Raw genomic sequence first — 24,680 nt, 5'->3', positions numbered from 1 at the left:
GTAACCAAATTAAAAAAAAAATTACCAAATTTTCGAGGCAGGAATGTCCAATGTGCAGCTATCGATTGGGCCCTTAAATACAATTCAAATAAAGGGATTCAGAAAAAAATGGCATAAAAAAAGTTTTTTGGTCTGCAAAGGCCAATGCGCAGCTAATGTTGATGCAGGTAAATAGAAACCACTGTATCATCAAAAGTAACCATGGGATTATCTCGCTCCTTTCTGCGTGTTACAAACAAATGCACAAAGACATAATACCCTTACCACTCACTATGTGGTGTAGGGTATAAAAAATGCTTTGAATTTTAAAAAATTGTGTGAAGCTCCTAAAAGTATGCCATAAAAATGTTATATATAAATGTGAAATAAAGCACTTTAAATATTAACTGAACATGATGTGTAAACTAGCATTTAATATAATTTTATCATATCAATGTCATCAACTTATTCCAAATAAGCATAACTCGATAAAAATACATGAAAATGTTTTTTTTTTATCACCTGCACGTTTACACCTACTTTTTTAAATTTGTTTAACAACCCTATTACTGCATTTCAAATCCGCTACATATCATCATGTCCACCAACAGTGACTAAGAATTGTTTTAAAAATAAACATTTCTTTTTTATTCTGTTATCGCCGCTTTAAACTTGCTCGTCGTACCTACTTTTGTTGATTTCGTTTGAAAACCAAGTCATGATTTGAGGAGACAACAACAACAACAACGGCCACAGCAGCAGCAAAAACCAAAACAAGAATGATTTCATTTGAAAAAAATTATTTCTGAGCTATTTTATAGCGGCATATGATGTCACTCGCCCAGCTTTAGGGTTGAATCATAAGTACGGCATGTGTGTTCAACGTTCAAGGATCATTCGCATTTGGTTGATAATGTGTGTGAGTGTGTTGAGTCAAGTTTATTTCATGAATTTAAATAACAATAAAATTTTAGAATTACATTTTGAGAACAAAAATTTTGAAATACTGCTACCAAGCATTAACAGGTAATAAAGGCAATGAGTTATGCATGAAATGTGTGTGACAAAATGAGGTTATTTCAAATACAACTCTATTACGGTATTCAAAAATTTACATTCCACATATTTGAAAAAAATAAAAAATTCAAAATGAGAATTTTTAGCAAAAAATTCTAATTAAGTGAAGTGAAGGTAAGGAATGTTCCTTATCTCCAATTTCATTCGTCCTTGGGTCAAACAAATGACTTGTGCAAAATTTCATCTGAATTGGGCAATAAATGCGACCTGTACTTTGTTTACATAAATACAGACGGACGGTCGGACATGCATAAATCGACTCACAATGTAATTCTATGCAGATCATCAAAAGGAACTATGGGTATATCTCGTTTCTTTTGCCCGTTACAAATAAATACATAAAGAAATAATGCCCTGACCACCTTGTGGTGTAATGTATAACAAGTTAAAATTATCAGTCGGTTTATGCCGACGGGGGGTTCCAAAGGAGTTGGCCAACATTGTCGAACTCCTCTCTTATACATGCCTGATATAAATATTATAACGTGCCACATTTTGGACTATATCACTTGATAAGCGATAATTTTTAGAGAATGTTGAAATGTGCTTGAGGTGCCAGATGATCGAAGTATTTCACTTCATGTAATACTAATAAAAATATTGGGACCTGCAAAATGTAAAGAAAATCTAACATTTATTTTCAATTTTATGCCAATAATTGGTATTGGGGGTGAAGGTATCAGAGAGAGAGAGAGAGAGAGAGAGAGAGAGAGAGAGTGGGCAGACAACTTCATTCACATCAGACCTCTTGTTGAGGGAAATATTAAGATATACCAGATTTTAATGGAATCTCTGACTTGTTTCGCAAGTTATGGGAGATTTAAGTATTTAAAATTGTAATCGTTTATGGGGAACCTACCACAAGAGGTAGGTCGATATCTATCATCTTCACACCATATCTTCTGTTAGTAGGAATATTGAGATGTGTCAAGTTTAAAAAGAATCGGACCCTTATTTCGGTTTTTAGGGAGTTTTGTTATTAAAAATTTGATCCCTCTGTAGAGGAGGTCCCAGAAGAAGTAGATCGTTATATCACACACAAGATATTCTATTAATAGAATTATTCAAATGTGTGAAATTTAAAGAGTGTCGGATGCTTATTTCACATTTTATGAGAGATATATTTATACAAAATTTTGCCCCGATGTGGGAGAGGTACCAAAAGATGTGGTCCGATCTCTACCATCTTTATAACAAACCTTGTGATGATAGAAATATTGAGATGTGGCTAGTTTGAATGGAATCGGATATTAATTTCGCGTTTTATGAGCTTCATGGATATTTAAAATATAGAACTTTTGTGGGGGAGTTACCAGAAGAAGGGGACCGACACATTCCATTTTCACACCAGACCTAGGGTTAATAAAAGTATTTTCATGTGTGTAATTTGAAGACAATCGGGTTCTCACATCACATTATATAAGGAATATAATTATTCAACATTTTGACCCTTTGTGGGGGAGGTACTTGATGGAGTGGACTGATATTGTCCATTTTTTTTTTCACCTGACCTAGCACTGATGCAAATATTAGGATTTACAAAGTTGGAGCAAGATCGGATTATTCTTTCCCTTTCTATACAGTAAAACATTTTTTTTTTTTTTGAAAATTGAAAATTTCGATCTTTTGTGGGGGGAGTTACCATAAAGGTGGGCTGATTTTGCCCATCCCCGAACTCGATCTAAGTTTGATAAAAATAATACGATGCACCAAGTTTGGACCAAATCGGAAACTCCCATTGAGAGTTATCATACCAGATAGACAGACGGACGAATATTACTAGGTCGACTCCAAATGTCCTGAAACGGATTTAGTCCAAAGAGACCTAGGATCGAAAACCGATATTTCGATAAGGCATGTTTTGGCCGTATCAAGCCATGTGGCAGAGGGTATAATAACCCCAAATAGCAAAACCAATATTATCATCTAATTTGGTTGGAAATTGTGACAGAAACCTTCAAAATACCGAAAATCGGGAGGTACGGATATATAGAAGGCTATACCAATTAGTGGACCTGTAGCAAATATTTTTTGCAGGGAGAGAACAGAGCTAACAAGAACCCCAAAAATTAAATTTCGACTGAACAAAAACTACTAAATTGGAAATTGTGGCTGAAACCTTCAAAGTACAGAAAATCGGGAAGTTCCTTTATTTGGTGGTAATACCAATAAGTGGACTTGTAGCGACTATTTTTTGCAAGGAGAGAACAGACCTACCAAGAACCCTAAAAAATAAATTTCAGCTGATTTGGTTGGAAATTGTGGCAAAAACCTTACAAAAAAAATCGGGAGGTACTGCTATATAGGGGGTTATACCAATTAGTGGGCCTAAATGGATTTTTTTTTTTGCAGGGAGAGAACAGACCTACCAAGAATCCCAAATATTATGTTTCATGTGATTTGGTTGGAATTTGTGGCAGAAACCATTAGAAGTCCGAAAATCAGGAGGTACCATTATATGGGGACTATACCTAAACGTGGACCATTTTTAATATCAATCAGCCTGCATAAAGCTATGTGCTAAGTTTCCAATCTTTAGATTAAATAATGTGTTCTCTGACGTGATTTCAATAGACCACTGTTCATCGATAAATCGCCTCATTCTGATTACAAATTCCTCGCTTCATTTCCAGCGCACAATGGCCACCCAAATCCCCAATACCAATCCGTTGGCATATTTTGTCTGGAGTATTTTGGAAAGCATGTTTGGCACTAAAAAATACCAAAGTGTCGATCACCTCAAGCAAGCGCTTTGCCGGGAATGGACCAAAATACCGCAGAGCAATATTCGAGCAGCGTGTGACGGTTTCATTGACCGTTTTAAGGCCATAATTCGTGGTAAAGGTAACCAATTCGAACAATTCTAAACTTATTCTAAAATTTGATATTTCCGACATTTTTTGCTTTCTTTAAAAAAAATTAAAAAAAAAAATGTAGAACCTACGGCGTTTGACTGTGTTGCAGATTTTTTATCTCACCCTGTATAGTGAATATTTAAAAAAAAACTGGACCCACATTTATATTAATATTTTTTTTTATAAATTTTTTATTGTTTACGGAGAAATCCCCATTTGACCCACATTTTATTTTTACTCAACTAACATTTTAAAATTCTCAAAATAATCAGGTTAAAGGCGTATCTAAAAATATTGTATCATGTCACATTTTTTATCAGCAATTTGTCGGAACATTTATTGATTTATAATTGTTCTAAGCCAATTCAAGTTTATTTATGGGTACTGATTAAATGTGTATTGGTCATTGAAATATTATTTCGTCTGAGATCACCATGCGACCAACAAAGCCGACAGAAATATACTTCACACAAGTGATTTTTTGTAATGAATTCATTACGAGGAGGTCCCCTTATAGTAATCAAACCTTATAAGGTTGGTGTAATTTTAGAATATTTATTTGTATACCCTCCACCATAGCAAAGAGGGTATATTGAAGTTTGTCACTTCGACAACGAAATATAAATTTTAGACCCTACAAAGTATATATATTCTTGACCACTCGATTCTATGTCGATTTAGCGATGTCCGTTCGTCTGTCTGTCCGTCTGGGGAAATCACACTAGCTTTCGAACGAATTGAAGTAGGTTGATATAGTTTTTTCTCAGATGTGTGGTTGGTCTGCAGGACTTTTGGGTTTGAATATAAGTCCACGTTTTGGTATAGGTATTCGGTATTTTGATGATTTTAGCGACATTATTCACCGGAATTGCTCAAATTTCGTAATGTATGTTCGAAATTGGTTCTACAGCCTGTGACAGCCTAGCTAAAAGTATTTTCCGAGGGCTCGGCTATTCGATTTTTTGTAGAGATTTTCTACCGATTCTCTCGAAAAGTTTACGAGTACCCTGCACATACTCTTTTGAAAGAACTAGGAATTTTTTGTATATAAAATTGTTATTTGGACTTTTTATTTATGATCAGTTATTCTTCAGCAGTTTTCAACGGAAAATGTGTGCAGTAAAATAGGCTCCTTAAAAGTGTATGTGCTTATGTTTAAAAATATTTGATAGTGTAAGTTATTTTTATTACTTAAATCCTGCATCCAGTATCCTGAATCCATGGGCAGTATCCTGAAACTATGGGCAGTAATAGCAAACGATTTTCGGACAGATCTTCCGGCAATATTAGACGTTTTTCCGACAACTTTTCGAATTTCAAAAAAATTAGCCATTCTTTTCATTTTCGGATAAAATTATTGAAGTTTGACAGTGACATTTAAACTCAATAGACGAGCTTTTTACTTCAAAAATATCGCAGAAGATGATTTCCGGAGGAAATCGAAATATTGGATAAATAAAAAAAAGGAAAAATTCAAAAATAAAAACATAGTTTTTTAATGACCTTAAGCCAAGTAAGTAAAATAAATATAACAGGTCAACAATATACAACAACAACATTATTGAAAATATTCATATTTTTCCGAATTTTGAATCAAACATCCGAGAATTTTAAGAATTTCGATCAAACATCCGACATGTTTCCGAATTTCGCATCAAACATCCTATGTTTGTCCGATTTTCGAATCCAGATTTTATAATTTTGCAAATTTTTTCTTTTTTTCTTTTGCGAGATATTTTTTCGAAAAAAAAACGAAACTCTGATGCTCTTTGAGATATTTTTTCGAAAAAAAAAACTTTCAGAATCTTGGGCAATGTCACAAAATTTGTTCCGAGTTTGTTTCGAATTCGACATCAGAATCTGAAACTTGTGCAGAATTGTTATTTGAATTCGGGGAAAAAAATTAGGAGAAAATTAGCTATGCGGGTCACGCTGTCGTCCCAATATAACGGTACCTCCCTATATTCAGTATTTTGATGTTTTCGCGACATTTTTCAACATAAATTTACCTTAGTCAAGATTAGTGGAACTTTTATAGTTTTCATAAGTTCCAACCGATTCCAAATATAAACCGCTCATCGCTCTAAAGCCTTAATATGCAATTTATACCTAAATTGTCTTTTAGTATTGGGATCCTCTACGTGCTCGGAAGCATTTGCCCCCAGCTGTCATTTCCGGGCTGGGCTTGCTCCACAGGGATGATGGACTTTGTATTATTTGGCGTAGAGCTTCAAAACTTAGCAGATCAACTTGTATTGTGTCTAAGATGGTTGGTATTGATAGTGACATATATCGGTCCACGATTTGGTATAGCCCCCATATAACGGTACCTCCTGATTTTCGGTATTTTGATGGTTTTTGCCACACTTTTTCACGAATTTATCTAAAAATGGGTATTTGTTGGTCATAATGGGTTCTAGCTCCGGTGGCAAAACATTGCATGTATAGGTCCATGAATTGGTATAGCCCCCATATAACGATATCTCCCGATATTCGGTATTTTGATGGTTTTTTGTCAAATTTTTTTCACGGATTTGTATAAAAATTGACATTTGTTGGTCAGTTGGGTTCTAGCTCCCGTAACGAAACATTGTATGTATAGGCCGACATTTTGGTATAGCCCCCATATAACGGTATCTCCCGATTTTCGGTATTTTGATGGTTTTTGTACCACTTTTTGACGGATTTGTCTGAAAATAAGTATTTGTAGGTCATAATGGGTCCTGGCTCCAGTAGCGAAACATTGCATGTATAGGTCCACGAGTTGGTATAGATACCCGGTATTCGGTATTTTTATGATTTTTGCCACACTTTTTCACGAATTTGTCTAAAAATTGGTATTTGTGGGTCATAATGGGTTCTAATGTTTCCTTTACCCTAAGGTGGAGGGTATTAAAGTTTTTTTGTACTTGTTTTAAATAAGCTTCCAGTTTTCTCTAAAAAACATGCTTTCAAATAACTATTTATTTTCAGCTACTTTCATTTCGTTAGTTTCTAAACATGATCGAAAACGACAATAACCGAACGAACATTCACATATGTATCTATATACCAGACTTTGAATCCACACCTGCATTACATCAGCTTGAATGACAAAATAAGAAACAACTAAACCGGAAATTAAACCAGGAGAAGACACCTAAGCACTTCTTCTTCATCGCCGTGTCTCCAGCAAAGCGTACAAGTCACAAACAACACGGCTATGAGCTGTGACCCTGAATAAAAGAACACCACGAAAGATGCTTAAAAATCAAGCTAAAACAACAACAACCATAAAATACAACACTAACTGGAATAAATTAAAACCAGAATCAGTGGTGGAGTCAAAAAAAACCGGCAGACTTAGAGGCATCCCCCCTTCCATGTGATGAGTGTGACCATGAATTGTCGACTTGGGGCCAGCTTTGAATGAGGCGGTTGGTGATGGTGGTGTTGGTGTTGGTGATAAGAATCCATGAGAATGTAAAAGTTCGGTTGGTTTGAACACAAACAAAAACAAAACAATTAATTTAAACTAAATATTCTGTTTTTTTTTTTTTTTTGTATTTTTCGAGTTGTATATTCCAATTTTTTTTTTTAATATTTTTCAATTTATCAAAAAATGACTTCAAGATCACTTCCAAACTTTTACATATTTTGACAGTTATTCTTTTCTGTTTTCAAATTTAAATATTTAAAATACAAACATATGTATAAACATGTGTAAATGTTATTTCATTGTCCGTAGCTATTTGCTTCAAATATCATGGCATTTGTTTTGGCTTATTTTTCGTATTTCGCTTTGTTTAGGATTTTAGCCCCCATTAAAATCTCAGCTATGTGTGGCGTTGACATTAACTTTGGCCAATAAACCTTTTTTTTGTAATGTTGCCACTACATTATGTACACACATATGTACGTGTGTACATAAATTGTCAATATGTAATGACAATGTTTGTTTACATTACCGGCTGGCTGGCTGATTGCTTGGTTGGCAGTCTAACGTATTCGTTGGCTTGCTGGCATGGTTGTCTGCCTTGCCTATCTATCTATCACCAACTGACCATACGGAATGTATCTTAAAGATATCAAAAACTAAAGAAAAAAAACACACATTGACATAAATATGTTCATTCAAAAACAACAGACAAGGAGGGCTTTTTATTTTCAATTTAGTGTGTATATTATGACCATGAGACCTTGCGAAGTCATTGGTGATATCTTGCAGAACCTCTAAAGAACGCATTCGCATGGCTACAGTGTTTCAAAGGAATATTTCTCAGTAATATTTATGACTTTTTAAATTTTTTTCATCAACATCTATACTAGACTTGTATCTTTCACGAAGGAACGAGTTAAGTTGAATGATTCATTGAAAAGGGAGTATGAAGTAGGTCAGTGTGTCGAAGAATTAATAACTCTGTTAAAATCTTAAAAATACCTAATGTAGCTGTCATATTAGGGTCTATACGACGACATGGACCTGCATAGGTAACTTTTGTCATAAGCCATTACAATATTCAAATGCGAAACTTAAAAAAAATCGAATATCGGGAGGTACCGTTATATGGGGGCCATAAGCGCACGTGGACCTGCGCAGACAATTTTCTGTCTTAAGCTGTAGTATACATTACGAATTTCAAGTACCAAATGTGAAACAATTCTGGTAAATAATGTCACTAAAATCACCAAAATACCGAATATCGGGGGGTACCTTTATATGGGGGCTATACGAAGAAGTGGACCTTCATGGCCCATTTTTTGTTTTATGCTGTAGTGTCTATTACGAATTTCAAATACCAAACTTGAAACAATTCCGGTGAATAATGTCGCTAAAATCATCAAAATACCGAATACCGTGAGGTACCTTTATATGGGGGCTATACGAAGACGTAAACCTGCACAGACAATTTTCTGTCTTAGGCTGTACTACCTATTACAAACTTCAAATACCAAACTTGAAACAATTCCGGTGAATAATGTCGCTGAAATCATCAGAATACCGAATTTCGGGAGGTACCGTTATATGGGGGCTATACCAAAACGTGGACCTACATGGCCTATTTTCAATACCAAAAGTCCTGCAGACATTACATTTGAGTAAAATTTTATCAATCTACTTCAATTCGTTCAGAAGATAGAGTGACGGACATCGCTAAATCGACATCGAATTTTATGGTGATCAAGAACATATATACTTTGTTGGATCTAAAATGTGTATTTCGAGGTGTTACAAACGGAATGACAAACTTAATATACCCTCCATACTATGGTGGAGGGTATAAAAAATGGAGAGAACCACTTTGACAGGTCTGATACACAGAGTTTGCGAATCATTAATGGGAACATTTGCCCAGTAAGAATTATCTTGAAGCATCAGCTGATTGAAAAGTGGCCGATAGCACGCATTCGGCATTGTATTATACAATTCTATACCTTATTTTTAACTATTACAAGTTAAATGCAATCAGTCGGTATTGCTGTCAGCTGCATACCCTCAGCCAATGTTCGGTTATTTAAATATATTTTGACTTACGGTATGATTCCGTAGGTTCCGAAGAAGTGGGCCATTATTTCCCATTTCGTATCTGACATAAGTCCGATAAAAATACTAAAACGTATCAGATTTGGATTTTATACCGACTACTTGCTTTACTTTAAATGAGATAATTGATAATATTTCGAAAAGTTCGCGTTTTATGAGAGATATAATAATTTAAAATTTCAACCCGTTGTGGAAGAGGTACCAGAAGGAGTAGTCCAATATTGTCCATCTTCACAAGACATCTTGTGTTGATAAAAGTATTGAAATGTGCCGAGTTTGAAAGTAATCGGAATTAGGGTTTAATGTGCTTTATGGTTATTTCAAATTTTGACCCTTTGTGGGATAGATACTAGATGGAGTGGTCCGATATCTACCATCTTCACACCAGATCTTGCTTAAGTAGAAGTATTGGAATATATGAAATTCGAAAATAATCGGGTGCTTATTTCGCATTTTGCGAGCTTCATGTTTATTCAAAATTTTGACTCTTTGTGTGTGGTTAGTGAACCGATATTATCCATTTTCGCACCTGACCTAGCACTGACGCAAATATTAGGCTTTGCAAAGTTGGATCAAAATCGGGTTATCGTTTCTCTTTCTGTACACAAAAAATATTTTTTGAAAATTTCGACCTTTTGTGGGGGAGGTACCAGAAGAGATGGACCGATAAATTCCATCTTAATACCAGACCTTGGGTTAATAAAAATATTGTGATGAGTGTAATTTGAAGAAAATCGGAACCTAACATCACGTTTTATAAGAGTTATAATTATTCAAAATGTTGACGCTTTGTGGGGGAGGTAGTTGATTGAGTGGACCGAAATTCTCCATTTTCGTACCTGACCTAGGACTGATGCAAATATTAAGATTTGCAAAGTTGGAGCAAAATCAGATAATCCTTTTCCTTTTTGTGCAGTAAAATATTTTTTTGAACATTTTGACCTTTTGTGGAGGATGTACCAGAAGGGGTGGACCAGTATTGCCTATCTTCGAACTCAATTTAAGTTTGACAATAATATTACGATGCACCAAGTTTGGACCAAATCGGATACTCCCTTCGAGAGTTATCTGACCGTGCGGACCAACCAGACAGACAGTCGAACGGACATCGCTAGACCGACTTAAAATGTCCTGAAACGGATTTGGTCCAGAGTCAAAAACCGTTATTTCGATGACGCACGTGTTGGACGTATCAAATGATATATATCCTCTCTTGCCATATGGCTGGGGGTATAAAAACTTAAGAGTATCTAATCAAGAGCCTATCAGCGGCCTTCATCTCGAATTTCCAACTCTATGTGTTGAGAGTTCCAACTCTATGTGTTGGACTAATACAATGAATTCTATTTTTGGTACGTTTTAGAACACTTATGGAATACACAGAATCCTGTGTCCGTCTCCTGACTCTTGGCTACCTCCTTGAGTTATAAACAATGTAACTGAGAGGATTATCCTTCTGTGCAGAATTTTTTTTTTTTTTTTTTTTTTTTTTTTTTTTTTTTGAAAATGTCGACCTTTTGTGCGAGAGGTACCAGAAGGAGTGGATCGTTATTGCCCTTCTCCAAACTCGATCTTAGGTTGATAATATTATTACGATATACCAAGTCGGATACTCCTGTCGAGCGTTATCGTGTGCACCAGCCAGACAGACGGACGGATACCCCTAGATCGGCTATAAATGTCCTGAAAACGGTTTTGGCCCAAAGAGGGTCTAAAAGTGTTTTTTCGCTAATTTTTGGCTGTATCAAATTGTCAGTAGTCAAACGGCTAAGGGTATAATCAAGAGTTTTTACCAAACTAGAGTTGTTTCTAGAATATTTATTAACTTCTTTAGAGAACATAGGAATCTTCTTTCGGGAATACTCTAGTATTGTTACAAGAACACATTCCCATAAATATTTTTTTAATTGGTTTTGAAAATCCAGAAAAATTAGGACTAAGTCCAGTCTTTCATTTATTTTAAAAGGGGTTTAAACTCACTGAGAACCATAAAAATATAAATTTATATTAAATTAAATCAGAATCAAAGAAAAATTATAAGACATAAATTTCCCTTAAGGACATATCCTCTCTGGGACATTCTGTCAAATAACAGTCCTCAACATATGATTGTTGTCATTTTCAGTCACTGTCACAATTGGGGACTTTTGAGTGCATATTGGTACATACATACGTACGTACATATGTACATACATACATACACACGAATATTTATATGCATGTGTACATATATTGCAAATCTGTGTCAGCTGTTGGTTTGGATTCGTTTGGTTTCGTGGATTTTTTGTGGTATTTTTTTTTCTTCGCATATTCAATATTGTTCTTGTCATTGAAAAACATTGTGCTTTTTCTTTTTATTCTTTTTAATCCCGAAAATATGTTAAAAATAAATAATTGTTGTTTTTTTTTCGTTCGTTTTGGTTTGTCTTCAAAATTATTTGTTTTATTTTTTGGCAAAATTGAGGACGACGTTTTTTTCCAAATCTTTCTTTTTATTTTCGGTAATTCTCGTCCATTATTTATTTTTTACTCATTTGTTTTGCTTAGAACATTTTTTGCTGGTGGATATTTCTTTTGGGGGGTTTCTTTATTGTTGGCATTGTATCAGTTAACAACATAAATTTGTTGGCTCTGGTGGCTGGTTTGGTTATATTGTGAGGAGGGCCAAAAGGCTTTGTAGCTCGCGCACGCACGCACACACACACACCGAAACACAAGAGAACCAACACATACACACCACCACCGCCGCTAAAGTGTATTCTGCATTATTAACGCAAATCTATTAAAACTTTGCCCTCAATTCCACTTCGCACTTCACTTCTCTCCAAAAGAGGATGGCAATAAAAACATGGAGAAGGCAAGAAAAGGTTTTGTTTTGGTTTGGTTCTTCTACCACTTGGGCTTTGCTTTGCCTCCCCTATTCGTATCTTTGAGATTCGCTTTCGTTTTGATGCGTGTTATGATTTGGGTTTTCTGCGATTTTTTTTCTTTAATATTTTTCTACTCCAAGTCGATGATGAAAAGATATTTGATGGATATTTATTTTTAATTTTCTTTTTTTTTTCTTCCTCACTGTCACCACATCATCGGTTCTTTTCACATTTCTTTATTATTCATCATTTAATAGATATTTGTGTGTACATATCAATCTGCATTCTATATGTTGTTAGACCACCGATATTGTATCGTTTTTATTTTTTTTTTCTATTTTGTCCCCACAAAGAAGAAGCAGAGAAAAAAACAAAAATATACGCTACACGCGTCGTCGTCGCCAAACAATTTGCGCTCCAACGTAGCAGACGTACCTTACTCGTTGGCGTTCAATTCTAAACTAATGGAGCTTTTCGTTTTGTTGTCAGCCACTTGTCGTAGCCGTAGTCGTCGTTGTCATTGGTTTGTTCGTCGTTATTTTTCATTACAAGCTGTTTCTGTTTGTGTGCGTGTGTGTGTTTTGTATCTGTGTGCGAGGGTATGTGTTTGTGCTTTATTCGGTCGTTTTCAGTAACAATCCATGCTCCAAACCTCTTTACTTACCATCTTTTAGGTTTGCGTTTTATTTTGTATGGGGAGTATGGATGGAGCCACAAAACAGCTGTCAGAGAGTGAGAGAGACAATGACAGAGATTTAACAAAAGATACAAGAGAGAATTGAATGTTAGGTATGACATTTTATGAAACTTTCAAATAAAACCGGGTTTGATTTGATTGAAATAAATGTATGAGGCAAACTTTGAGAACATTTAATATGTTTAGATGATGATAATGAGTTTATCGTAATTTGTTTTCACACAAACATGTTTGTCAACACACACCAAACAAAATCCAATCGTTCCTTTACGCATACATTACATATGGAATAAAAAAAATTGTCTTCCAAACCCCTAAAGTGTGTGATTACCGTTAAAACACAAGTCTGTAACTCAATAGGTGGAAAAGGAACAACTTTAGTTTAGTAAAAACTCTTCAATTTTTTTGACATTTTTTCCAATGGAAAGTATTTTACCCTGATTCCGAGAGACTAATTCTTGGGGGCGGTCCCGGGACCCCTTGAAGCTTATGAAAATACCTATCCAACAAGTGGTCGGATCGGAAGTTATAGTCAAATTATCCAGTTTTTGGATCCGGATTTTTTATTAAACCCCCAAAATGTCGAAAAAAGGTCCACTATGGGGGTAAAAAAAATTGATGCCAAATTACAGCTGACACTCTTGCCTTTCCAAAATGCTACAATTTGTGCTAATATCTTTTTCGGGCCCAGAGATATTCTCAACCCGCTACGCGAACTAAAGATTTCAAAATTTAACAGTTGATGTAAATAGGCGGCTTTCATCCAGGGCTTGAAATTTTCTACTCCCACACCGGCTAATGCGAACCATAGTTTTCTTAACTTTTTACTTTTGTAAGTCCGACAACGGCTACGCGAAATAAAGCTTTTTTATTGAAAACATAATTTTAATGAACTGATAAGAATCGGGTTATGCGGGTGGAAAGATCCATATCTCTGGACCCAGAAAAGGTATTAGCCAAAATTGTAGCATTTTGGAAAGATAAGAGTTTCAGCTATAATTTGGCATCGATTTATGTTGTCGCCCATAATGGACCCTTTTATGACTTTTGGGGGTTTTATAAAAAATCCGAGTCCAAAAAATAGATAATTTGACTATAACTTCCGAACCGTCATGTAACCACTTGTTTGAAGCTATATTTTATAAGCTTTCCAACGATACCTATATTTGATCCGGGTCTAGCCCTAAGTGGATCAGAGTCTAGTCTTGAACCCGGACTCTGGGGCCCAAAATCTGAGGTCCCTGGTCCGTCCACCCAGTAAAATCAGGTTTAAAATACCTTCCCGGACTTTGAGGTCAAAAATCTGGGGATCCTGGTCCATCCCCCAAGAAAAAAATTGTTTCCCGGAATCAGGGTAAAAAACCTACCATTAAGATTTAACAAATAAAAAACGGCTAAGTTCAACCTTCATATGCCCTGGTCGAACTTTTAATACTCTCCAAAAAAGTAAGCTAAAATTATATCATTATTTTATCATTCGTCATAGGCTGTAGTACTCACTAAAATCTCTAAATGCGAAATTTGAAACGATTCCGGTAAATTATGTCGCTAAAATCATCAAAATTACGACTATCGGCAGGTAAAGTTATATGGGGACTACACCCAAATATATATCTATGTGAACAGTTTTCTAAAAGGACATACTGCGACTACTAAAATACCTTAATGTGACTAAAACGCCATTAGTGGGTGCTATACCAAAACGTGGACCACCACAACGCGTGAACTTAAATTTCGGAGTAAAATTTTATCAACCTCATTTTGTTCCGGAGCTCGAGCGATTTTCCCAGAAGGACATGGCTTAATCGACATAGAATTTTATGCTGATCAAGTATATTTATACTCTGTGGGACTCACCGTACTGGGCTGTAAAAATTACACCCTTTTCCTCTAGAGAAGCGGCCAGGGCCCTCAAAATAATCAACATTGGACAGTCCCGGTAGCGTAAACTAAGAAAAGTCACGAAGTCTCGAGTTTTCTCTTATGAGGCTACACTAAATGGTGGATATATATTGAGATTTTTTTGAAATGGGTAAATTCATTCAAAATACTTTTAATCAGGAGAGGCCGTTAAATACCCAGCAGGATATTTAGTTACACATAAGAAGTACAATCATAATTTTTACACAAATGGTACTGGTAGACCCTAGGTCTCTTTGGGCCAAATCCGTTTTAGGACATTTGGAGTCGATCTATTCGATTTGTCTGTCAGGCTGGCAGGTGCGCACGATAACTCTCGAAGGGAGTATCCGATTTAGTCCAAACTTGGTACATCGTATTATTATTGTTAAATATAGATCGAGTTCGAAGATGGGCAATATCGGTCCACTACTTCTGGTACCTCAATTGAAAAATATAACTACACTACCCAAGCTTAAGGGCAATTTCCAAATCGTGTTAAAGTCACATGTAAAGTAGTTCTTTTACTATTTTTACTTAATATTTTTGTAGCAGACTTTTAAGTGCACCATACAATTTTTAAAAATCATATGCTGTACAATGCTATGTAATATACATATATATGCATCTAATATTTATACTATAAATATATTAATACATACTAAGCTATAAAGCGTTTTCTTTCGGGTGCCCAGTCGTGTGAAGCGCCTAAAAGTATGTAATAAAAGTGCTTAATATAAATGCGGAAAAAGTAGCTTTACATATGACTTTAACATTATGTGTATACTAGCCTCTTGGTGGTAATTTGTTGCAAGTATTGAATTCGAGCTCACTGTGTGCTATACACTTTCTACTCAGCAAAACAAATTTTGAACGTTGCTAAACGTTTTGAAGTAAACGTTATCTGACAGTATCAGCTGGGTTTTAAAGTTTCCCAGCCAAAATGTATGTATGTAATTTTAAATTTTATAGTGTTTTCCTCATGGTGAAGGCCGATCTTTGCACAATTTCTTCTTGTTTTTTATATGCAAGGTGAAGTAAATATACTTCCTGTTCCTGAACTGCAAGAATGTAAAAATTGTTACTACGATAACAGCTTTTTCCTTTATAAAAAAAATTGTAAAGTAGATTCTTGCTGGTTCTGGAGCAGAGCAAGGGTATGTAAACTATCAGACAATCGGAAATTATTTTTTTACCTCCTTTGTATACATTTGTCTATTGTTGTTAGGAAACACTGAAAAATTATGTCATTACTTACATTTTGAGTCTTTTTTGATAGATATTTTCGTATCAATTCCATGCCGTAAATAAATAACTCTTTCCAAAGAATCATCTGTGTTAGCCATCAGTTACCAGCCCAATGTATATCGTTCTTCATTTTCGTTATTTTTTTTAGTTCCTCACTGTTGTTGGGTGTATACACCAAATGTCCTGAAGCAAAACTTTGAATGGAATGTGTATATACATATATCTTAAGCGGTGGTCAAACTTCTTTGAACTATTGACGACATTTTTCAGTATTTCAATCCTTAGACCTTTACAATATGGGGGGTTCTCGTATGGTTTTGTTATTTCAAATAATATGAAAGAATAGTTTTCTTCCGTAAAATTATTTCTGTCAAATAAAATATGAAAGTTCGTCAAATCATAGCTCTGTTCCTGAACAAGAACTTATTACTTTAATATTTTTTACAAAAGTTGATTCAATAGATATTATTTTTGCTACATAAATTTGTTGGAGTAAAAAACAGGATAATCAGTTACTAATTGGCTAATAAGTTCATTATTAATAATTGCTTTCTAATTTTGACAAGTTTTGGGTTTTATTTCTGAGCAAGTGTTCTATCAAAGGAAATCTTACTAGCACTACTTAATTTATTATATTCGGTGTTTAGAAAAAAAAAATAAATATTTGTGACACTTAAACTCACATTTTAGGATAAAGTTTTATCTGTCATTTATCTGCAGACCTAATGCAGGAATTACTTATTAGAAATAACATTAGCACGTATGTAGAAACCTATTCAATCAATCCATTTAAAATGTGATGAAATTTGGATTTCGTTCCACTGTTATACACACAAATATATGTAAGTAAAAGTATTGGCCAGAGCTTTTAATAAGTTTTTATCTTGTGCATAATATTGAAACTTTAAAAAAGCTCTATTACTTTACCGTAAAGTGGGTGTGAAACTAAGAATTGTATAAATATGCTATGAATTAGATGTGATAGGGGCTTTGGTTAAGCTGTTATCAGACTATAAGGTTTTTACATATGTAATGTCTAATTTTCCCTATGTGGAAGTTGCGTACATCGTGTGATATGTGGACAACATTTCAGTTGTGAAATAGATAAGTAAACTGCGTATCATGGTAGAAGAATACAGGTAGATGCATCAACACTTGACAACATTGACATCAAAATGTTTAAAATGTTTTGTCAAAAATATGGAAAATTTTATATGTTCTCTTATAAAATGCAAATCGGAGGTTGTTATGATATACATTGATCAACAAGTTTTACAAACTTCAATAATTTTTCATTCAACATTTTCAATTCAAAAATCGGCTTGGCAGTTCATTGTTCCAGAGTTTATAAGCTTTAACTTTTTTTGCTTCTTCTTATTCGGAGAAAATTAAAACTTGTAGACAAAGTTTTAAAAATGTCTCACAATTTCTAGACCTTCCTCCCTATACAAATCTGAAATACATAGAAGTTGATTTTCAGATGTAGATTTTTCAATCTAACTCACTGAGCGGATCGATCTTTCTCGTTGGTTTCCCAAGATGAACTAGGTCGTTCATCTAGGCAACATGGTAGAATAAAGAAGGTAAAGTCAGGCAATCACGTGTTTACAATTTTTTTAAATTATTCATTTGACAGCATCTCATTGTAAAAATTTATATTTATAATTCTATTGTTTGCACAGAATTTAGAGATGGAAACCTTTTTTATTCAGTGAAATTGACAAGGTAAATTACAAAAATGCAGAGATGGATATGATTATTTTAAATGACTATATCTTCTTAATTTTGCCAAGGTACATATTATGTCTTTAACCCTAATATTATGTCTTTAAAAATTTCTAGCGATTTAGACTCTTGGTGTATTCTAAGACTTTAATAGAATTTTAATGCAAATTATTCTATAGAATATTTTGACTTGGACATTTTTTGGAAAAAAAAAAAAAATAACTCCTTGGTGACTCTCTTGAGGATTAAAGTTTTCAACCAAAATAATCCTTGTGTTGTTACCAGTTACATTACTTAACAGAAAGAGAAAAGATAATTGGATTTTGCTACAACTATGCAAATCCTAATATTTGCGTCAGTTCTAGGTCATGTACGAAAATGGAAAATATCGGTCCTCCGTACCTCCCCCACAGAGGATCAAAGTTTTGAATAATTACAACTCTTATAAAGTGTGATGTTAGTGTCCGATTGTCATAAGATTTCACACATCCCAATATTTTTATAAGCCCAAGATCTGGTGTTATCGGTCCAATCCTTCTTGTACCTCCCCGCACAAAAGGGTCAACATTTTAAACATCCATTAAGCTCATAAAATGCGAAATTAACATCCGTTTCCATTTAGGCTTGGCACATATGAAGATTTCTATCAACACAGGATCTATTATAAAAACGGTAGAGATCGGACCATTCCTTCTGGTACCTCCCCCACAATGGGTCAGTGTTTTAAATAACTAAAACTATCATAAAATCCGAAATAATCCGGCTCTCTTCGCATTTCACACATAGCATTATTTCTACTAACACAAGATCTGCTGTGAATATCGGTCAACTCCTTCTGGGACCTCCCTCACAAAGGGTCAACATTTTGAATATCCATGAAGCTCATAAAACGCCAAATTAACGTTCGATTCCACACAGACTTGGCATATCTCAATATTTTTATCAATACAAGATTTGTTATGAAGATAGGAGGGATCGGACAACGTTGCAATATTTATATGATATTTATTTAGGACCGATACGAAGTGGGCAATATTGGCCTTTTCCTTTGAAACCTACTCCATAGAGGGTCAACAATTTGAATAATCATAATAGAAGTCGACATATATTTAAATAATCGAACATTGGCTGAGGGTATACATCTGTCGACTGGTTTTTCAAATTCAAATTCAATAAAGAAATAAGACTTGGAAATGGCAAAAAATGGAATTTAGGCCAGGAAAAATTTGAAAATGAAATTTGAACCACTGTGTATCGTTACTTCCCATATTGAATTAAAGCTTACGCCAAATGTAAATGTACTGTTAACATTTCAGAACCAAGTTCAAATAACAATGTAACCATTAATAATATGCACATGTACGTACGTGTGTATTCATATTCGTTTAGTAACCCACCAACCTACATTCTCTTACAAAACGATTCTTATCATCATCACCTTCATATGGGCGCTCTCACCCTCTCTCTCTCTCTATTTCCCTATCTAACTCTCAAATGGATCGTTAATCTCAAAGATTACAAGTCCCCTAAATTGTGTACAAAAGTCATTGTTTTCATTGTCGGGGTCTATGCAATCGTTCTATTAATTCTCTTCCGATGTTAATGTGGAAAACAACCGGTATTGATTGTTACACTTTCAGTTCAATTCTAAAATCGAAACGATGAAGTGTTCAAACACGTTGATATCGATCGTTGCTTATCTGGCTATAAATTTAACGCAACAAAGTGAAAGTGCTAAAATTCTAGCTATTTTTCCTTTCCCCGGACCATCTCAATATATTTTGGTGAAACCCTATCTGAAAACTTTAGCAGCTCGCGGTCATGAGTTGACGGTGCTGAATGCTTTTCCTTCCAAGGATAATGGAAATAATTATCGAGATATACCTATTATGGAGGCACATGAAATACAAAAATGTGAGTGTGAACTATTTGACAAATGTTGTCGGGGAAATTTGTTGGTGTTTGACCTAGGTTAATATATTTTTTGTGAATTTCTTATTATTACGCAAAGTCGGAAAATAATGCTAGAATATATAATAAAATTTAAAATAACTAGTAATTAGTAAAATTTTCACAGATTATTTTTAACATTTTCACGTGAAACAGAATTGAGTTCATTCACTAAGGCCATCGGAAGATTTTTTAGTATTTGTTTGTGTCAAGGTCTCATACTTTCAGTGACTTCTTAGGAAACAAGTTAAAAAGTGTCAATCGGTTTTGAAGACAGATGTATAACTTCAGGCAATGTTCGATTTTATGCTAAATTATAAATTCCATATTCATCCCTGGTTTCTGGTTGTTGTTTCACAAGTTTTGACAAATAAAGGTTTGGAAAATTCTGACCCTTTGTGAGTGAGATACCTGAAGGGGTTCGCAAATATACAGGGTGAGATAAAAAACTGCAACAAAGTCAAACGCCATAATTTTTACATTTGATTTTAATTTTACTGAATGAAAGCAAACCAGTAAAGAAAGTCTTAAAGTCGGGCGGGGCCGACTTTATGATACCCTACACCACTTTGCTAATTTAGTAGAGCTGCGCATAACAATTAAAAGTTTTTATGGAAGAATTCAATCATACACGCTATGATTATAATTATAATTTAAAGTTCAAAGGACTAAATATGCCGAAGCATTTGTATATTTTAAATTCGGAATTGTATTGCCCATTTATTGTACAATTATTTTGAAATCGGATAAAAATATATATGGGAGCTATATCCAAATCGGAACCGATCTCGATAAAATTTGGCAAAGATATTTCTGAGCTGTATTTGATATATTTCCCTAAATATCGTTGTTGCGGAGTGCATATTACGGCTGTGGGGAACAAATATGACAAATTGGATGAACAGTATATATGGAAGCTATAGCTATATCTGAACCGATCTTCACCAAATTTGACATACTAGCTTCTAGACTCAATTCGGTCGTAAGTGCCAAATTTCATCCAATTTGGGCAATTATTAGACGTTTGGTGCACAATCCAAGGTAAATCGGACGAAGTTATGTATGGCAGCTATATCCAAATCTGAACCGATCTCGATAAAATTTAGCAAATGTATTTCTGAGCTGTATTTGATATATTTCCCTAAATATCGTTGTTACAGAGTGCATATTACGTCAGCGGAGGAATAAAATAACAAATCGGATGAACAATATATATGGGAGCTATAACTATATCTGAACCGATTTCGATCAAATTTGGCATACTTATTTTCAGGTCCAATCTGATCGTACGTGCAAAATTCCATAATATTCGGACTAATATTACACGTTTGGTGTACAATATAAGGCAAATCGGACGAAGATATATATGGGAGCTATATCTAAATTTTGTCCGATTATCTCCAATTTCAATAGGGTTCGTCCTTGGGCCAAACAAATGATTTGTGCAACATTTCATCTGGATAGGGCAACAAATGCGAACTGTACTTTGTTTACAAAAATACATGGACAGACGGACAGACCGACGGACGGACGGACGGACATGCATAAATCGACTCAAAATGTGATTCGATGCAGGTCATCAAAAGGAACTATGGGTCTATCTCGTTTCCTTTTGCCTGTTACAAACAAATGCACAAAGACATAATACCCTGACCACCTTGTGGTGTAGGGTATAAAAATGTCGGAAAAAGCATCAAATTTTAGAATAAGTTTAGATTTGTACGAGTTGGTCACCATTGGCACGAATTATTGCCTTTAAACGGCCAATGAAACCGTTACACGCTGCCCGAATTTTTGCTCATTCCCGGCGAAGCACTTGCTTGAGGTGATCGACACTTTGGTATTTTTTAGTGTTAACCTTGCTTTCCAAAATACTCCAGACACAATAGCCCCACGGATTGGTATCCGGAGATTTTGGTGACCATTGTGCGCTGAAAATGAAGCGAGGAACCTCATTTTGTAACCATTCTTTGGTGGCGCGTGATGATTGCGATGGTGCTGAGTCCTGTTGGAATGTCCAAGGTCTGCGGCCAAAATGTTTGCGTTTTCCTTTAGAATATTTTCGCGGTAACATTCGTCGATTAATACGAGCAGAGAGCGACCATCGGCTGTTATGGAGGGCAACACCATCACCATGGCCGGCGTTTGAGTTCTGGTGGCCAACCGAAGGTGCACATTTTCAGCTGACCTCTTTGGCTATCATTTTTTTTTTTTTTTTTGTTTACAAACTGGACAACGAATGTTTTCTCATCGGAGAAAACCAAAATCGGCAGTTCTACTTTCGACCCAGCGAAGCAACTCTTTAGTTCTTTTGAGTCTATTTTCTTTCTGTTAGTCCCTTCTTTACTTTTCAAACCATTTCCGCTGATGTTGCTGTTTTCTTCCGTCCACTTCCTTAACGTCGGACTACGCTATCAGTATCAAGGTAACGAGCGAAGGTACGAGACACAAAATATTTATTCACATATAAATGCTGGAGTGCTCTTACGATAGCCACTTGTGGGTTTCCAGCCAAATGTAAAGAAACCACACTATCACGCTTGAATTCCATCACGAATAACTTTTTTTCTGGAAAATTCTCACCAAAATGTTTTTTTACGCTTGTAAACAATATAATGAGCTGTCACTGAAATAATTTTCGGTTCGCATGATAACTCTTGAAGGGGGTATCCAAGTCGGCCGAGTCTGAAGAAATGCCGTGGATTTTTGAAAATCATTTTCTCACAAAAAATAGTGGATTATTTCGAAGAGCTTTCTGATAAAGAATCATAAACACCTAAAAAAATATTTATAATCCCAAAGTCTTCATGCCTAAAAATTTTGAAATTTTTAAAAACATTTCTAAAAAATGCTAACAAAAAAGTCGTTAGCCTAATATTTTTCAAGAATTTTCGTTTTATATTGTACATTATAGGTATGATTGGACAAAAGGGATTGTAAGACTTCAAAATATTTGTCCCACGTCTTAAACCATCCATATTTATATTGGCTTAAAATAAAAAAGTGTAGATTTTCGAAAACAAAAGCTCTCTATTGCCTACGGACATTGTGTTATTATAATCATGATTAGTACGGCGGTCACGATTATAATAACACAATGTCAATGCCCGATAACAAACAAAAAAAGTCGGAGGAAACAAAAGTCGTGTAGGCCAGTGATATCATGTCAAATTAATTTATTGTATTCAGTTTAATTTGCCTATAGCAGTCACAATTGGTTTACGAGCGGTATAAATGATTATGAACTCCTTGAACTTGTTCTCGGGTGAGCCTCCCTAATGAATATATTTTGTAGGAGAGAAATAGATCAAATGGTATCAAATTAGCAGATAGGCTCCGACATTTAAAAAAATATTCTCGTACAGATTCATGATTAAGTTCAAACTCGGTATGTTGGAATATTTATGTCAAACGTAGGTCACGACTGATATTTTTAGCTTTTTTTACTCATATTTTTATTTTCTCTCACTTCCAGATTATATGCAGGGTGCAGTGATAAAGCGAAACGTATGGTCTGATCTAACATTTACTGCAGAATTTTTCTACAACGTCACCAGATCGGTGCTGAGATGTCCAGAAGTACAAGAACTTCTCAAGAATGAGTCATTCGATTTGGCCATAATCGAAGCCATTAACGCCGAAGCTTGGTACAGCTTTGGACCACACTTTGGTATGCCAATTATAGGAGTTTCGAGTTTTGGTAGCGACCTGATTATTAATGATCTGATGGGTAATCCTGCACCGTTCGCCTATACGCCCTCAATGGGTTCGGCATTTACCGAGGAAATGACCTACTGGGAACGTCTGCAAAATGTTGTGATACAATTACTGCAACTCTTGCATTATTATTGGATACACTTGCCACGGCAGGAGGAACTAAAGGAGTACTATATGCCTCATATTAAGCAGCACGTTAGCAGTTTGCGAAAAAATATTTCATTATTTTTATTGAATCAACATTTTTCTCTCTCTTTTGCCCGGCCCAATGTGCCGAACATGATCGAAGTGGGAGGTTTTCAAATTCCCAGCGAACCGAATCCCCTGCCTAAAGATATAAGAGCTATTATTGACAACTCAGAGCAGGATATAATATATTTCTCCATGGGTTCAAATGTGAAAAGCAAAGATTTCCCCCCAAAGACCCTGCAGATTTTCAATGAAGTTTTTGCCCAACTACCCTATACAGTGCTTTGGAAATATGAAAATCCCCAGTTACCTGGAAAACCGTCGAATGTCTTCATCAATCCATGGTATCCGCAAGCAGACATCTTAGCCGAGAAGAAAGTGAAGTTGTTTATTTCCCATGGTGGACTGTTGTCCACCTTCGAGGCAGTTCATCACGCCAAGCCAATGTTGGGCATACCCATATTTTTCGATCAGAATTTAAATGTTAACAATGCCCAGAAACGAGGTTTTGCCATAAAATTGGATATCGCAACTCTAACACCTTCTCTATTGAAGGAGAGTATTTTGGAAATGATGAATAATGGCAGTTATAGCCGAAAGATCAAAGAGATTTCACAGAGATATCATGACAAACCCATGAAGCCATTAGATTTGGCGATATATTGGACCGAATATATCCTGCGATATGGTGGTGCCCAACACATACGCAGTCCAGCTCAGAGGATGAATATTCTGCAGAGTCATAGTATAGATACTATTGGAGTTTTATTGGGAGGATTTTTGGCAGTTTTGAGTATGACGATTTGGGGAATTGTGAAAATTTGTAGATTTGCATTTATTGGAGGAGAAAGAAAGAAAGTGAAAAAGAATTAGGTCTTAGTTGTGAAATATTTAAATGTTGTTATGTTTTTGTTTCATTTTTTTAATAATAAAATCATTTTAACCCTGTA

General features: G+C 35.1%; 2 protein-coding genes across 5 annotated transcripts in view; one reads left to right on the top strand and one right to left on the bottom strand.

The window, feature by feature from the left end:
- Positions 1–12,820, bottom strand: part of LOC101900611 (uncharacterized) — a 153,818-nt gene extending 140,998 nt beyond the window's left edge. The window contains exon 1 of one of the 4 annotated variants that reach the window (XM_059130483.1): positions 12,741–12,820. The gene's annotated coding sequence lies outside the window, so the exon portion shown is untranslated. Of the gene's footprint in view, positions 1–12,692; positions 12,714–12,740 lie in introns of those variants that run through there. The other 3 variants (XM_059130485.1, XM_059130486.1, XM_059130484.1) reach the window with 3 other exon arrangements.
- Positions 12,821–19,446: 6,626 nt separating this feature from the next.
- Positions 19,447–24,680, top strand: LOC101889089 (UDP-glucosyltransferase 2-like). Its single transcript, XM_005189733.4, has 2 exons — positions 19,447–19,788; positions 23,300–24,680. Exons 1-2 carry the CDS (start codon positions 19,536–19,538, stop codon positions 24,601–24,603), a joined length of 1,557 nt encoding a protein of 518 aa, XP_005189790.2. The 5' UTR covers positions 19,447–19,535; the 3' UTR covers positions 24,604–24,680.

This window comes from Musca domestica, unplaced genomic scaffold, assembly GCF_030504385.1.
Source record: "Musca domestica strain aabys unplaced genomic scaffold, Musca_domestica.polishedcontigs.V.1.1 75, whole genome shotgun sequence".
Lineage (NCBI taxonomy): Eukaryota > Metazoa > Arthropoda > Insecta > Diptera > Muscidae > Musca > Musca domestica.
The sequence above is the reverse complement of the archived record's forward strand: the minus strand, read 5'-3'. Positions and strand labels throughout refer to the sequence as shown.

Excerpts from the sequence above, each read along its gene's own strand:
- LOC101889089 (XM_005189733.4), top strand. The coding sequence starts at position 19,536 with ATGAAGTGTTCAAACACGTTGATATCGATCGTTGCTTATCTGGCTATA. Across the intron at positions 19,789-23,299 it reads GGCACATGAAATACAAAAAT|ATTATATGCAGGGTGCAGTG; the intron begins GTGAGTGTGAAC and ends TCTCACTTCCAG.